General features: G+C 39.1%; 1 protein-coding gene across 2 annotated transcripts; it reads right to left on the bottom strand.

Annotated features, from left to right (window-relative positions):
* Positions 1-1,182: 1,182 nt before the first annotated feature.
* LOC144067003 (histone-lysine N-methyltransferase SETDB1-B-like) lies at positions 1,183-16,754 on the bottom strand. 2 transcript variants are annotated; one of them, XM_077590467.1, is made up of 8 exons: positions 16,521-16,754; positions 15,397-15,480; positions 14,999-15,286; positions 10,367-10,534; positions 9,046-9,247; positions 8,041-8,114; positions 6,386-6,576; positions 1,183-6,306 (listed from the first exon to the last, which is right to left on the bottom strand). In XM_077590467.1, the coding sequence occupies exons 2-8, from the start codon at positions 15,473-15,475 to the stop codon at positions 6,202-6,204; spliced, it is 1,107 nt and encodes a 368-aa protein (XP_077446593.1). In that variant the 5' UTR covers positions 15,476-15,480; positions 16,521-16,754; the 3' UTR covers positions 1,183-6,201. The 2 variants fall into 2 exon arrangements, with proteins under 2 accessions (XP_077446593.1, XP_077446592.1); XM_077590466.1 differs by having other exon boundaries at positions 15,397-15,483.
* Between the last annotated feature and the right edge of the window lie 520 nt (positions 16,755-17,274).

Here is a 17,274-nt window from a genome sequence, read left to right on the forward strand (position 1 = left end):
TACCTCATAGGTTAGTGGAGAGCCATATGCACCCATCAAAAGAGCCATATGTGGCTCCCGAGCCATAGGTTCCCTACCCCTGCCTTAACGGTTTGTTTGACTAGCTCCACTGAACACAGAATGCAGAGTGTTGTTATTTTGGCATTTCGTACCACCAGGTTATTTGTCTTTGTCTCACAATAGTTGTACCAGCTGTTGACACACCTGGAATATCATGTTTTAGATTTGCAGTAGCGTCAAACTCGCATTCTGTCACAGGCCACATCATTGTCACGGGCAATGTTCCCTCTAAGTTGCGCGCGTGCGCAATTGCGCACTATGCTCGTCTTCTCTGCGCACAGCAAATCATATGGAGCGCACAAAATAAAATCCAATTTTTTTTAGCTGTGAGGCCGACGTGCGAACCACTCATCCGCTGGGCCGCCCATTCATAGATATTAATCATTACATTTTATTATTACTAAACCATTTATGTGTAGTAGACATGCTTATGGCAGGTGTGATACTAGTGTGTGCCCATAGCGAGCAATGATGATGTTGCTCACACCGGTACTCAGTGTGCTCAGGGAGGTTGTCTTTCTGCCCAGACAAATAATAAATTAGAGGGAACATTGGTCACGGGTTTCCTCAGAGGGCCATTATAACCGTAATCCCATATGTATTCAAATGTTTTATCACTAGAGTTGAGATCTTTAGCCTAAGCCAAAACCCGACCCGGGCCTAAAATGTCAATCATTACTTCAGGTTTGGGTCAGGCTTCTCTTGCCGAAAAAGAAAACAAATACACATACTAAAACGATCTCTCTCGCTGACTTTTTTTTAAATATATGTATATAAAAATGTATACTAAAAAGATGTGTGGATACTAAACTAAGGAGTACTTGTTATAAAATAAATACATTGGATAAAAGAGAAGACGCTGCAATGTAATTGCAATTGCAATTGGAGTCGCAGAGCATCATGCTTTGCGCACGTCACATCAACGTCGCCCTCTTAATAATCTTCCCCTCCTCCGCAAGTCTGCATCTATTTTGACCTGGTATCCCCAATATGGAGGAGCAAGAAGTTAAGGATAAACTAAAGACAGGAGAACTGAAAAGACAAATATGCACCGATAAGAATAAGGTGTAAAAAAGCTTCAAATTGATTGTTGAATATGCTACAGAAACATTGGCTTCTGAATATAGTCAATGTAGCGCTTTGCTTTAATACGAGAGCAAAAAGAATGGGACCTCGACAATGAGCAGGCATTCAAACAGCTGCACTGGCAAAAGTGATGATCGTCAAACATCTAGATTATCATATAAAAGATGTAAATGTTTATACAGTCTTGTTTAACTTAGATTTCATTACAAAAGACAGGCTTTAATCTGTTATCACAAATCACCCCTTCTTCTCCCGACTCAGGAATACCGAGTCCTCACAAATAAAATATGAAGTTTCAGGTTTGGGCTGGACTCTAATACCCGCGGTACGGGTTGGGCTGGATTTTTTCGACCCTTACCTCTAATCATCACCTATATACACTACAAATTGAATGTTACATGCTTTTCAAATCAGAAACCTTATGTTAAACAACAACATATATTTGAAAAAAGGGATAAAAATGTTTAAAACATCCCAAATTTACAACTATCTGCAATTTTGATATTTTACCTAGAAACCTGGAGTCGGTTCACGTCTTGCATTTGCTGGGCATAAAAAATGTGGTGGGTGTTGGAGTAATTGCACGTCTATGTAACATTTACCGTTATTTTCTCACATATAAGCCACCCCTTCAAACTGCCTTAAAATCATCTAAATTTACAATTTCTCGCATATAAGCTGCCCCATGGTTTAAATATTTTCACCTACTTTTTCATGGTTTTAATAGGGAGAACAAAAGTGTTACTTTGAAGGGAGAATCTTAAGAAAAATCATTGCATGTGGTATTTCTGAGATACTGGATGAATAAAAAGCACATTATAGGGGTCATTATCATAAGGAAGTTAGTCATTCATTCAGTAATGGTTGTTTCCCTACTGCAAAACAGAAAATAACCAACAAATAGTACATGTTAATTTGCCGACATCTACTGGTGAAAAAAAAAAAAGAGTATACAGTGGTACCTCGACATACGAGTGGCCCGACATACGAGAAATTTTAGATACGAGTAAAATTTCGGGCAAATATTTATCTTGAGATACGAGACAAATTTTGATATACGAGCAGACAGCGGACGCGAGAGGCTGCTCATAAGAACATCATGGGCACTGACTCTCTCCCCGCAACTCCCTCGTGTAATGTCTCTGGTCGCAACTCCCTCTTGTAATGTCTCTGCGAGGACTGGGCGGAGCGTGGCATTTTTTCAGTGTTTTTTTCCCCGTTAGTCATTGCGAATGGCGAGGCGATCGCTAATACGAGTTATAAATGTTACTCGTTGGCAAGTGGTTGTGCGTTATCCTATTGTGAGGACATTTCTGTGCATAATTTTCGGAATATTTTGAAGGGAATACAAAAGCAAACTACCATCGATAGGTTGCATCTGAAACTCAGGGTGGAGGCGGGGCAAACAGAGCCGGGAGAAAAAGTATAAAAATTTCAAACAAAATTAGAATTAAGTTTAGTGTAAGGTTAGATTAAACTTATTTTAGTGTGTGTCTGCATCGTAATCCAAGTTCATTTAAATTTGTTTGTTATCTTACGAGCGCGTTGCCGTGCAAAAAGTCTTCCCCCCCTCGCTCCCTCTCTCTACCCTCCGCAAAATCCGTCTAATTTTAGTTCTATTAAACACATTTTAGTATATTAAACCACTAGTTATTTGATACTTTGTTAATAGATGGCGAATTAGAACAAATAAAACATTTTTTCCAATCCAATATCCAGTTTTTGGTGTTTTTTCAGAGGGTTGGAACGAATTAATTAGTTTTTAGTTCATTTCAATGGGAAACGTTCGTTTGAGTTACGAGAAAATCGACATATGAATACCAATTAAGCTCGTATCTCGAGGTACCACTGTAGCCACGCTGTAAGTCTTGTGCGCATATAAGCCATACCCTTGATTCAGTCATAATTTTTTTGAGTTACAAATACAACTTTATTTACAAGATGAACCGAACATTGGGCTCATGAAATAAGAGCTGATATCACTAAGATGCTCCAGGAAAATTATTCTCCCTTTTCCAACACCAAGGAATGCAAAATGTATACACACAAAGGAAAATGTCACAAATGTTTTTTTTGTGATCAGTTGTCCCCATCAAATTAGGAAAATTGAATATAAAAACCGAATGCAATGATGTGGAGTTGCCAAATTTCAATAATTTATTCAGATTATAGATGGATGTAAAAAGTTTAAACTGAGAAAATAGATTATTTTAAGGAAAACTTGCCAATGGATTTAATGTGTGCCATGCAGAAAGTGATTAACACTGCCCAGAGGATTGTCGGCTGCTCTCTGCCCTCACTGGAAGACATTGCCAGCCCTCGTTACCTCAGCAGAGACAGGAACATCATAGGGGACCCATACCACCCTGGTCACAATCTGTTCCAGCTGCTGCCCTCTGGCAGACGCTATAGGTCCCATAAAGTACGGACAAATAGGCTTAAGGACAGTTTTTTCCCCACATCCATCAGAACTCTAAATTTGCGGTAACACAACACACATTCCCTTCTGAGGTAATATGAAAAGATGTTTGGGTGGTGATCTGCCTCCTACTAGCTGACTAAAGGTAAGTGAAAGACAGTGAGAGGTAAGTGACCAGTATCCATAACAGCAGAATGCCAAATTACAAGTCCGTAACTATCACTTATTTATGTCTTTTGCCGAGTAAACGCAGCTTATGGAGAAGCACTACCAATTTCATCATACGCAGTTTCTGGGTGTGATGACAAGTAGGCTTTTGTTGTTGATGATGACGACAGGGCCTATGTCCGATTATTATTATTATTAATTCATCTTTTTGCAGCCACCTGATGCTGTGGTGGTTGACCCGCCCGACTTTGATGCGAGCATGCGAGGCATCAATTCCCGCTCAGTCGTGTGTGTATTATGACATATTGGTGACAAATTGTGGCTCCTTTATTAAACACTGAAATTTGTCTTGTGGCCTAGAAGGTTATTTTCTCAAATTTACTTATTGTAGATTTTAATTGTGGTAACAGTGAGCTACAGAAAATGGCTCTTATTTTAAGTAAACATCGTCTCCTTGGAGCTGGTGAGACGAGTCAAATAGGAATTCAATAGGAATTCAGCTAGTGGATGTTAGCTATTCTTGGGTGGGTTAGCAATATGGGGGTGATTAAGAATTATTTGGTTGTTAATGATATCGAACATGAAAATAACAATGCAGAAATAGCATCCATCCAAATTATTAGGTAAATTGTACCTGGCAGGTTTAGAGAAAATAATTAATTTAGGATAGGCATGATTTCCCTAGGACTGAAGAGATATGGAGTGTTTTCAGTGCACGGAAGACATTCCCTGTTTTGTCCTGAGCGGGTGAAATATGCTTTGTCGTGTGTCATATTGATGACTAGTAGAATATTACGGATTGCATAAGCATCGAACAATTGATGTCAACCAAATGATGTTGCCTTCTATTGCTTTAAAGGCATACAAATTAAGAGAACTTTAGCCAAAAACGTAAAGATTTGGCAAATAAAGAGTTGATCACAGCCACTCGCACGGCAGTCGCTCATGCTGACTGACTAGGGCGACGAACGGCGGAAATTGAACTTCCAAAACAAATTTCTATTTGTAGATGTGTGGCACGCATATCTCATACGTTAATTACCTATTTCCTTGGGTAATGATTATTGCTAATAAGACAGCAAAAGGTGGTGAGCTGCCAAGAAGCCCCAGTTGGGATGGCAGTCTCCACCGGTGATGAAAACTTGCAGACCACTGATGTCTGATTATGAGTGTGAGCGGGAATGGTTGTTTGTCTTTTTGTGTTTTTGATTGCCCGACCACCAAGATATAATCAATCAATCAAATATCAAGGTGGAAAATGATTAAGAAATTTGAAATCAATTTCTGAAATCGCCAATAAGCCATTTTCTTTCTTTTTTTAGGGATGGCGATGACAAATTATGGAAAATCATTTCGTCCAATGAAATTTTTGATGAAAATGCAGCAGCAGTACTCCAAATGTGAAACTTGACGTGGAGGAACAAATAAAGTGCTCTGCGAAATGGGGAATTTGGGAGCACTGAGAAAAAAACACACACAAAAAACAAAGACAGTGCACGATATGGAATTCCAAAGAACAATTGATTTATGCTTGTGCTCTCTTTCTGCAGAAGCGTCAAAATCTCACTCATCTGTCTTGGCGTGCTTACTTGTGTTCAACCTTGTGAATGTTCATCGTGGACCGGACAATACTCTTGAGAGGATGCGCGGTACGGATAAATAAATGTTTTTTGAGCAGTTTGTTAAATGTGCAATTGACCTTTCCAGGCTCGTCACTAAATGTCCCCATTGTTTTATTTTTTACATTTGTTGAAACAGATAGAATCAGTGTGTTGCGTATGGTTTTGTCTCATTGCGCCCTGCAATTTGCAACGAATTCAGGGTTTTCCCTGCCTTATGGCGGTAATTAGCTGGGATAGGCTCCAGCACCCTCGCTACTCTCTTGAGAACAATGGCCGTGGGAACTTAGCATTGAAATTTGGCACTTCCACATCCTTTTCACCTTTTATTAACAAATTGTAGTTTAGGGGGCATTTTGTTTGTATTTTCTTTTTTAATGATGAACAAAAAAATGGGTGAAACTGACCACAAGGATAACATATAAAAATGCACAAATCATTATAAATTCTTAACTGCGAATGTTATAATTTTTATCTTCAATAAAACGTTTGCATTTAATAGCACTACCCAAGATACACTTACTAACCTCTATTATTACTGGGTTCCTCCAGTTACATTTCCAACAATGCCAATGGTTGTTACAAGATGGCTCGTGTATGATTATACACACAACTTGCATCTTAACACCTAAAGGACTAAGCAATGGAGAAAAACAAATTTAACAAATGTTTACATTGAAATCTTAGCAATCTATCCAAACCAGTAAATCAAACACAGATGTACAATTTGCTGTAAAGAAATCTAACCAAAGAATCCAAAGAAAAGAAGCCAATAATGGCCAAAAATGTTTTCCAAAGAAATTCCAAGTTTGCTGTTATACAGTTGCTGGAGCTGTAAATGCAGCCAGATTACTGTTCACCTGCCTCAGCTTCTCTTCTCCTCAGTTCCAAAAACCTTGGCATATGTGACAGCCGTAAGGAGCCACGATGAATCCACTCTTTGTGCTGATTACACTGAGGGTGCGACAGAATAAACACAAAAGCTCATGGCAATTGGTATGATGAGGTTAATCAAGTAATAGATGGGACAAACCTCAGAAACCACCATTATCAAGCTGCAGTCCAACATCTCCACCTTGCACCTTTGCTGAACTCCATTGAACTCCACTGAGGCGTGTTGACCGGGCTTGTACTGAGTTAAATGAGGGTGAGGCCAGTCCTTTATGTACTGCTTCATAAAGCGTTTGTGAGTGTCGTCTTGAATGTCATCTGTGGTGTCTGGTACTGATGGGTGACAAAGGTAATACACTGTAATCAACACTTAAGTGGGACTTTACTACTGCGTTAATATAAGTGAAAGACAAACATGAAATGTAACTTGGAAGAAGAAAAAAAAAATAAGGTTTCAGCATACCCACTAGAACAAAAAAAAATCCCCGGATTTCTATTGTTGAAATAACAATTACGTTATCTTTTAAAATACTAGGAAAATAATAATTATACAGTACAGTAATACCTTTGTCATAAGAGTGTCCCAACATACGAGAAATTTGAGATAAGAGGAAAGTTCAGAGGAAATTATTCCCTTGAGATATGAAACAAATTTGAGATACATAATGGTTCCCGATGCAGCCATGCGGGTGGCCGAGTACGCGAGAGGCTGCTTACGAGAACAGCTTTAAAATTGACATACGAGCTCGGTCCCGGAACACATTAAGCTCGTATCTCAAGGTATTACTGTAGTTTGAATAAGGATGCCACGATCACATATTTTCACTAGTCCAAATCGGAGTCTATTCATTTTGAGGATCTGCAAATACCAATTCTCGATATCATACCCCCTTACTTTTTACAGCATGTGCGAACAAGTATTTCTGAAACATTTTTTTAAAATGACATTGCAAGCAAGAATTATGCACGGAAAAAAAGAAGTGGGAGACCCGCTGGATGAGTGGTTAGCGCGTTGGCCACACTTGAGATTAAGGGTTCAACCCCGGGTGGGTCCCTACTGTGTTAAGTTTGGATGTTCTCCTAGGGCTTGCCACGAGTTACGTGACGATTTAGAAAGGATTGTAGATGCCTGGGCCAAAGTGTCGGCGAGCACTGTTGTTTGAGCTTTTGTGGAACGACTGTTACGAAATCCCACAGCAACAACCCTGACCCTGAAAAATTAGTTGGAACCCAGCATTGTTGGCAAACTGCCCACTTGGCCGAACTCTATGTCAGATGCAGAAGATGAGTGAGACAGATTTGTAGATGTTTGAACGCTTTGACATACATTACCGCGTATATACAGTTTTGCTTCTGTTGCCTTTTTTAAAAGATACGCTAGGATGCATGCGTAGGTGTCATGCTAGCACGACTGTTGCAGTGAGTCCATTGAGCTGAAGGGCCTTTTCTATGGGCAAAAAAAAACTGAAATTGCACTTGGAACTGAGACAGCGCCCTTTCAGTCAGTGCACCCTATAGGCGTGAAAATACGGTAATTGCTATTATGCTTGGGGCTTATTTTTTGTTTTGTTTTGCCGTCGTGGACGTCGTTCGTGCACCGACGCCACCCCCCACACAATTTTGTGTCGCCCTCCCCCATTAGCCTTTCCACGACAAAATAGAAAGAACTTTAGTCCGCGGTGAAAAAAAGGTTGGGGACTACTGGCTTAGACAGTTAACTACTGACTGATTTTAAATAAAAAAAATCAGTGCAGTTTTGTGAAACGAGCTATGTTTAAGAACGAATATAAAACTTACATGGTCTGGCCACCAAGTAAAATAATGTTAAGCCAACATAGACGGGTCTGTGGTTATCCAGAAACACCAAAAACCTGTAAATTGAATACAAACTTTAGTGATTTAAAATGACATTTACCCAGGAGAACATTACTTCAAGCTCTTGACCAACATGCTTGTGTAATGACTACATTTACAATGTACCTCCCGATTACATTCAATACCTATATTGTGAAACTATACATCACAACAGAGTATAAGTCACAGGCCCAAACAAACTATACAAATAAAAAGTGCTACTTAAAAATCGAAAAAAAAATGCAATACAAATCAGAGAGCAATTCTACTACCAATTTATCAGTTTTACACTTGCATTAAAGCAATCATTCATTCATTTTTAGGACAGCGAGATACACATACATCTACAAACACAGACACACACACATGGCAATATAACCAAATACTGTTTAAAAGTGCATTTTATACGTGTGTGCGTGTATGTGTACGTGTACGTACATGAGTCAACATGAGTTATTATGCTATTGCTGTCTCACGAAAATACTAATACTTTAACCTCGGAGAAAATAAAAAAAAACTGTTTTTTATTCATGTTGGGAGTGAATGGAGTTGTCAGAAAGCTGATTTGTAATCTATTCATAAAGTTTGGCTGAACTATCTGACTGTTTTGTTGACATTCCCTTTAGCGCAGCACCATCTAGTGGTAATGCTGAGCGGTGCGGCTTTAAAACCGGTGCGTCCTGTGTGTGTCAAATACAGAAATAGCACTCGTTACTGACACTGCGCCTTTAAATGTGATGCGCCATATAGTCGTGAAAATACGGTATATGCATATGCGTGTGCGTGTATATGTATATATATATATATATATATATATATATATTAATACACAATAAAATGTCTACTTTTAAACAGTATTTGGTTATATCACCATGACTGAATAAAAATGTATAAAACCACATTAAGAAAAAAAATGCAAAACATTTTTTGAATACTCGTTTCACAAACCTCAGGCGGTTCTTTCTGCTGGGAAGCTCTGCCAAGATACCAGCCCGGTACTGAATTGAGTCTTCTTGACAGTTTACCACCACTCGTGCACCAACGTAGACCTGCTCCAGCTTCGGTGTGTCTTCAAAAGCAATGTGGTGTCCTGAAACCAGGCTCCTTCCTTTTTCTTCAAACGTAACTTTGTACTTTAATCGCCCATCCTCTAAAATGGCAGAAATAAACAAACATTATATTGGTGTATCAAAATGTTTTGGCACTGCACTCCTGACAATTTGCATTATTTTTATTTATAAGAAATTGTACGTTTCTTTTGATATATCCAAAACTAATGGCCCCAGCAATTATTGGGACTGGTTCATTGGAATCCAAAACTGACATGTGACCTTATCAAACCTTGAACCCCATATTAAGATTCATGCAATCATGAGGAAATGGGTTGAGGGTGCTCAGGGTGTACCCAGAAAAATGAAAACTTCCCTTTAATAATTTCATTTTCATTTCCGTTATCAAATGGTGGGCAGAAAACTGAAAAAAAGATTTTTCACTTTAATGTCTCAGTAATCCCCACTTTGTATATAAATACAATGTTAGAGCAATTCTCCAATACTTGACACTAGAGCTGGGCGATAAAACAATAACGATAATTATCGTGAAATAATTTTTGTCAACGATATTTAAAAAAATAAAAATGAAAATTCGATAATTTTAAACTCCAATTACACCATCCGACCACCACCCCTTTCTGTGAGGCTAAAAATAGTCTGCTTGCCAATGGTAATGTCTTCAGTTTATTTATTTCATATTGCACAGCAACTTTTGGTTTGAAGGTCAATTTATAAAAATAAAGACACCTGTCAAAATTTCTGCAGGTTTAATTCTTTACTTTTACTAATGTAAGGAGGGCGTTGTCTTATCTATATTTCACAACAGAACAACAAAAATTCTTTAAAAATCATATTTCACATTTTCTTTTCTTATAAAGTAAGGTAACATAGTTACTGTCATATTTGAATAAGGATTAAAATAAATTATTTACTGATTCACAGAAGTTTGAAGTTTCAAATTTGAAACAAAAAAGATGTGATAGTTATCGTGATAATTATCTATACACTGTGATAACACTTTTTGTCATATTCCCCAGCTCTACATGACACCCAAAATTCCCTCTTGAATCACTCCAAACAAAATATGTATATCTTGCTTCATTGACCTCCATAAAAATGGCACGTTAATAACAAGAGGAACTGTCCCAGCATGAGACCAGCTGACACCAACACAGGATATCACGACCTTCCTAATGTGAGTTTTAAGTAATTCCCACCTTTAGTAACAACCTCCACAACTTGCCCCCGTTGCCACCTTAAATTCTTCTTCCTGGCCAGCACAGTCAATCCCACAGTGATTTCCTCCTCAGGTAGATCTGGGCGCGTTTTAGTTGTTTCTTGAGGTGTGTAAGCAAATGCTGACGAATCAATAATAGGCGTGTGCTCTGTGGAAATTGGAGGTTGCAAAAAATTAGTAATGCCAATCCTCTGTAAAGTTTTTTTTCCTTCCAGTTCTATGAAAGACCGGAGGCGCACCATTCTTTCCATGTGCCCTTGCTGACCGAATACAAAACACAGCAGATATGGAAGTCTCGATCTCAGAGGGCAGTAAGGAGGTTATGCTAACCAATGGTACACCAAGCCACCTCCAGAAAGGTTAGTCTGGTTAGCAAATTTAAATTAGAATTAAAAAAATAAGTGTGTGGTAAGCATGTGTCATTATACATTTTAGTTAAGAAATTATTTTAATTCCATTCAGCATGAAATATGCTTCCTGTTATAGCTGTTTTTCTGTCATTTGTGTTGTTCTGAAGTATTTCCCAATGAACAACAGCAGGCAATGCAAAGGTTTCTCAACCAGTTTTCATTGAAGCTCCTTGAACATCTCATAGGAAAGATGCGCTAAAATTACTATATATTGAGTCGCGTCAGGAGGACATATTAGAAAATAACTAATTACCTTTCACATTGTAAATTATATAGCAGGGGTCCCCAAACTTTTTCCTGTGAGGGCCACATAACCTTTGCCTTCTCTGATGGTGGGCCGGTGTCAGTTTGTAACAGAAAAAGTGTGACGATCGTAGGAGAGCTTAAATTTTTTATTGTTTTCCAGAAAGCCGCACATAACCAAATAACCCTTTCCAGGTTCTTTACAGAAAACAAGTCAGGAAACAAATAATAACACTATTAATGAAATAAATAATAACTAAATAACCCTCTCTGAGTTCTTCACAGAAAAAACAGGAAATAAATAACACTATTTATGAAATAAATAATAACTAAATAACTCTCTCTGGGTTCTTCATAGAAAAAAAAGCCATGGAACATTAACTTTCTGTTGTGCCATGCACAATCTTAACAGATAAAAGTTCAGCTCAGTTGTCAGAGCAGAATCTCTCTCACGCCAACACTTTGCAGCACAGTGCTTGCTGGTGAATTAGGCAGTGGACTCGTAGCGGGGCGGTGAGACCCCTTTTTTCCAACTCACGGTTCATGCGTCCCATTAGACCGCGAGTTTCGCCCACCATGCTAGGAGCCCCGTCAGTCGTGATGCTAGCTAGCTTTGACCAGTCCAGGTCCAACTTCTCCATGGTTTGGCACACTTTGTCAAAAATATCCTCTCCCGTTGTAGTCCTTGAGACTTTGGAGGGCTGCCAGATCCTCGCATATCTCAAAGTTTGCGCTAACTCCACAAATAAAAATGAGCAGTTGCGCTGTGTCTTGCACGTCCGTGCTTTCATCCAGTGCTAATGAAAAAAAGTCAAATTCTTTCGTCTTCTGCTGCAGCCCGATTTCTTCAACGCGTCTGGTCATTGTACTCGCCGACAGACTTACGGCATTAAATGCATCTTTCTTCTCGGGACACACCTACTCCGCGACAGCTTTCATACATTTCTTAACAAACTCTCCCGTCAGTGAAAGGCTTACCGCTGCTTGCTATCAGTTTAGCAACCCGAAAGCTGGCCCGAACGGATGCCTACAAATATATTTTGCTGAGATAGTAGTCCACTTTTTCGCTTTGAGAGTTTGTCTGCTCATATTTGGCCTTGCAAGCTATCGTACTTGTCTTTGTGACGGGATTCATAGTGTTGGCAAAGATTGTATTCTTTGAAAACCGCAACCGTCTCTTGACAGATGAGACAAACAGCCTTTTCTTTGCATTGAACAAAAAAATAATCGTTTGTCCACTGCAGGTTAAATACCGTGCATTCTGAATCAATTTGTCTCTTACCTAACTTTTTCGCCATTATTCCGTTCTCAAAGAGGTTGCACAGTTTTTATATGCTTGAATAGTCCGCGATGGCCCACTCCCAGGGCTCCGCCCTCACCTGCGATCGTCCAGATGTCTCGGTATCACTGTGCCCGCGTGCATCAAAGTGAAACACTCCTCCCGCGCGTGTCACCAAAGAAGCAATGCGAAGCCCCGCTTCACTGGGATGATTTGTGGGCTCAGCAGGGGTGCAATGAACCAAACACAAGATTAAAACGTCCCAGTCTTCAAGGCCAAATAGGAAAAAAATCCGATAGCGTCTCTGGTATTGTTCAGAGGGCCAGTCCAAATGTGCCGGCGGGCCGTATCCGGCCCGCGGGCCGTAGTTTGGTGACCCCTATATAATATATAGGCTTGTCAGTCACTAAAGCAGTGGTTCTTAACCTGGGTTCGAACGAACCCTTGGGGTTTTATTAAAAAAGTTTTATTCTACACTTAAGTAGGGTTCAGTGAATGCGCATATGAAATTAGTGGGGGTCGGTAGGTCCAAAAGGTTAAGAACCACTGTACCAAAGCCTTGCATGAGGCAATTCCCTTAAACCAGAGGTTCCCAACTCCGGTCCTTGAGGCCACCTATGAGTAGGATTTATTTAATAAAGGACAGCATATATTAATGAACATATTCATATTCACGTTAATGAACATATATAGGTAAATATGAGGGCTAATTTTTATCTTTAGTCCCTTGTAAAGGTTGAAGATAAACAATGACACATACTAGACACATACATACACCCAGCTAAGTTTTAGACAGCGTTGTGATTGCAATTTTGTATACGTCTAATTGCCAGGCTTTAAGATGATTGGCGAAGAGGTTCAGAAACCGGAGTTCACGTATGTTAATTGGTATTGAGTTCCAGCTATGTGCGGGACAGACAGAGAAGGTGCTTTGAATGAAAGCACTGTTTTTGAGGGGAACTACACAGTCACATCTGGAGCTTGCCCTTGTTGATGTGTTGAATTTTTTTTGTACAAAATCTTGCAGTGGAGGAGGAGCTTTGTGATGGAAGATTTTGTAAGTCAAGAGTGATTTCGTGGTATTTAAATTCTTGGACTACATTGTTTTTTTTCCCTTGGATAAAAACGTTGGGGTCACTGTTATTTGTCGCCATTTTTGTGAAATACATGCAGACAGTCTTAGATATGTTTAAGTGTTGTTGGGATTTTTCAAAACAGTTATTCACCTTAGTCAATGAATCCGTGAGTTCCTATGCAGCATATTTTTTGTCTTTCACGTGTACATATTGAATGGCATCATCGGCATACATTTGGCAGGTGACAATTGAAGGACAACAGCTTGGCAGATCATTTATGTAAAGACTGAAGAACAGCGGACCTAGCACTGACCCCTGCGGTACCCCAAGATTGTTATTCTGTGAAGTAGATTTTGTATTTTGTATTCTGACGCAATGTGATGTATCCAGTCGTTTTTCCATGTCTCCCTGTAACAAGACACCTGAATCAAATAATCAGGATAATCAGGATCGCTATCAAGCGCCTGAACAGATTGCTGATGAGTTCATCATTTGATTCATGTGCTGTAGAGGAGGAAGAAATTAAAAACAGACTGGATCGGGGCCCCTGTAGAGCAGTTGGGTGGGAACCCGTGCCTTAAACCAACTTTTTATCCTTACAAAAATATGGTGGGCTTTTCAGTGGGCGAGTGGTTAGTGCATCAGCCTCATAGTTTTGAGATTGAGGGTTAAATTCCAGGTGGGTTTCGACCTTCCTGTATGGAGTTTGCATGTTCTCCCCAGAGTTAAGTGGGTTTTCTCCGGGTAATCCGGTTTCCTCCCACATCAAAAAAACATGCATGGTAGGCTGGTTGGACACTCTAAATCAGGGGTCGGGAACCTTTTTGACGAAGAGAGCCATAAACAATTCATATTTTCTAATTTTATTCCCTGAGAGCCATACTCCGAATTTAAAAGTCAAAATACATGTAAATGGGTACCTTAGTTTTTAGTAATTGCACCACTTTTAAAGTGGAAAAAAACGGATACTTTTGACAACATTCTTATGTAGTTGCTAATCAATGAGTATGCGTTTCAGAAGAGTCCAATGCAAAAAAATGAAGATTAAAGCAGCTCTAGATGTAGTATCTCATCTCTGTCACCCGCGGTTTCCACATTTTAGCTCACAGGTTAGCGGAGAGCCAGATTCACCCGTCAAAAGAGCCATAGGTTCCCTACCCCTGCTCTAAATTGACCCTAGGTAATAGTGTGAGCATGAATGGTTGATCTTCTCTTTTTGCCCTGTAATTGGCAAGCCACTGATTTAGGGTGTCCTTGTATATTTCCCCTAGTTGGCAGGGATAGGCTCGAGCATCCACCATGAACCTTGACAGGATAAGCGGTATGGAAAATGAATGTATGAATGGTGGGCTTCTCTACGACGAGGCTTTTGTATGTTTTCGGCACCAAAAACCCCGATTCGGTTTTCAAATTTCTGTTAGCAGTTTAAAAAACATTTTTAATTATGACTAACATAATTAATTAGTAAATTAATTAATTAACCATAATTAACATTTAACTAACAAAAATATTAATATTACGTAATAAAGAAAATGAATAAAAAACATGCCCCTGCCAGGTCATTTTTGCTGTAGATAGTTATTTGCAAGAAAAGAAGTGCTTACCCATATTGTCCGTTGTTTGATTTTTTTTTTTTTTGGATTTCTTTCCTGCTGGAGTATCTGAATCGCTGGATTCCCTGTGCTTTGTATCAGAATCCGAACTGCTTTGAGATTCATCTTCGCTGTAAAACTGCAGAGGCGTGGGTGGTCGAAGAGCGCTGATCTTATAATCAGGAAGCCTGATCAAGGACACCTCCACTCTTTTTGATAACCCGTATTCCATGCGTGTCCTTTTGCACAGAAATCCACTCGTGGAAGGTTCTGATTCACATTGGGATTCAGCCAAGTTTTCTTTAAATGAATAAAAACAGTATGTAACAAGTAAATGAAACACCACAGTATTCACATTATTCTTAACCAAACAGATACCATTTTCACAATGCGACCCAACGACAACTTACCAAATTCAAATAGTCCCCTCTTTGAACTGGTTTCCTCTGATTGTGACATTGTTACTTCTAATTGATCATCCATCTCCATGATCTCTACTAACAAATACAGAATTTATCAGTCAGAGAAAAAATAACAATTGTTGCTATAAGAACTAGAAACGGGGGTGTTAACACCAAGAATGAGCTTATCAAAATCTGGCATTGCATATAAAAGAGCAATAGCGTTGTTTTTCTATTCGCTCAACTTACTTAGGTGTTTTTAGGAAAGCATAGCTGGCTTGGAATACCTTAATATCTCCTACAGAAATAGATTTTAAAAAGAAGAACATTTCATTAATTTCATTATTTGAATTACTATACAGTAGTAAACTGGAATAAATTGACATAAATCTTCAATTATCCATTTGATTATTTTATTTAATATTAATTTCATTTATCATAGGCATCCCGGTGGAGCGAGTGGTTAGCGCGTCGGCCTCACGGCTCTGGGGTCAGTCCACCTGTGTGGAGTTTGCATGTTCTCCCTGGGCCTGCGTGGGTTTCCTCTGGGTACTCCGGTTTCCTCCCACATTGCAAAAACATACATGGTAGGCCGATTGGACACTCTAAAATTGCCCCTAGGTATGGGTGTGGGTATGCATGTCTCCTTGTGCCCTGCGATTGGCTGGCCACCAAATCAGGGTGTCCCCTGCCTCTGGCCCGAAGTCAGCTGGGATAGGCTCCAGCACCCCCCGCGACCCTAATGAGGATAAAGCGGTTCAAAAAATGAGATGAGATTTATCATTTACTTATTGATTTTGACTATTTAAATGGTAATATTACGGTAAAGAAAACGGTTCGAAAAAATACACAAGCTACAAAAATTGACAGCCTTAACATGCACATTTTGAGTACAATGAAGAAAATCTTATTTTTTTACACTACCATCGCCGTTTCTAGAAAGTGCGGCATCATTAAAATTCGAGGAATTGTACGTGACTCTTTCTTAACTCGCTACAACGGTCAGAAAACGACCTTTAAAATGTCTGCGATCAAAAGATAATGGTGGGTGGCTGTCAACGCCACAGTTAAAATTACCTAACATGCCAAGTATAAAACGATGCTTTAGCATGCAGTAGATTTGACTAGCTTACCTCAGTTAACGGTATGTTCGCCTTTTGAGTTGATATGACTACACGTTTGTAGCAATGATGAAATGAAAAGTTATTAAAAAAGATTCAAATGTTCGGCGTGACTGCCAACAACTACTAAAATATCTAAAAACATCAATATTATGAAAGCGGGAATGATTCTCAGTTGCCGTCGTTCTTTTTCGGCTTCTTTCTTCTTCGTTGTCGTCGTGGGTTTCCGCTTCTTCGTTATTCTTCTTTTTGTTGTTTTGATATTGGGTGGCAAGAAACGTTAAGCGCTATCGCCATCTAGCGATATGGAGCATAATGGCTCGACTACACAGTGAATTTCCTATTCATAACTAACATGGCTTTTGTTGCATTTATGTATCGATAAACATTTTTTCCATAATGAATTCCAAATTCATTATTATTTTCTCGCCCCCCACCCAAAAATCATTTTTGTTCCTTGTTTCTTATGCAATGTATTGTTACATCTATTGTTGCTTCTCTAAAAATAACACTAATATGTTCCTATTTCATAAAGCATCCTGTTCAACCCATTGTGCGCAAATCTAATTCTTGCTAATACAGTAGCACCAAAAATATTGACTTTCGTGCAATATATATAGTTACATATTCAATTGTTGCCTCATCTCTCCATTTACCATTAACATGGTGAATGTGTCACAATACCTTAAAAAAAGTGAATAAAGTGTCCGCATTTGTGTCTGATATTGTATTTTCACATATTTTCTGAACCGCTTAATCATCACCA

The sequence above is a fragment of the Stigmatopora argus genome, chromosome 21 (assembly GCF_051989625.1).
Source record: "Stigmatopora argus isolate UIUO_Sarg chromosome 21, RoL_Sarg_1.0, whole genome shotgun sequence".
Taxonomy (NCBI): domain Eukaryota; kingdom Metazoa; phylum Chordata; class Actinopteri; order Syngnathiformes; family Syngnathidae; genus Stigmatopora; species Stigmatopora argus.

Bases quoted from the DNA above. Each gene is read 5' to 3' on its own strand.
- LOC144067003 (XM_077590467.1), bottom strand. From the start codon at position 15,475: ATGGAGATGGATGATCAATTAGAAGTAACAATGTCACAATCAGAGGAA. The intron at 15,287-15,396 runs GTAAGTTGTCGT...ATTCATTTAAAG, and splicing joins GAGGGGACTATTTGAATTTG to AAAACTTGGCTGAATCCCAA. The intron at 6,577-8,040 runs GTAAGTTTTATA...GTCACCCATCAG, and splicing joins TTACTTGGTGGCCAGACCAT to TACCAGACACCACAGATGAC.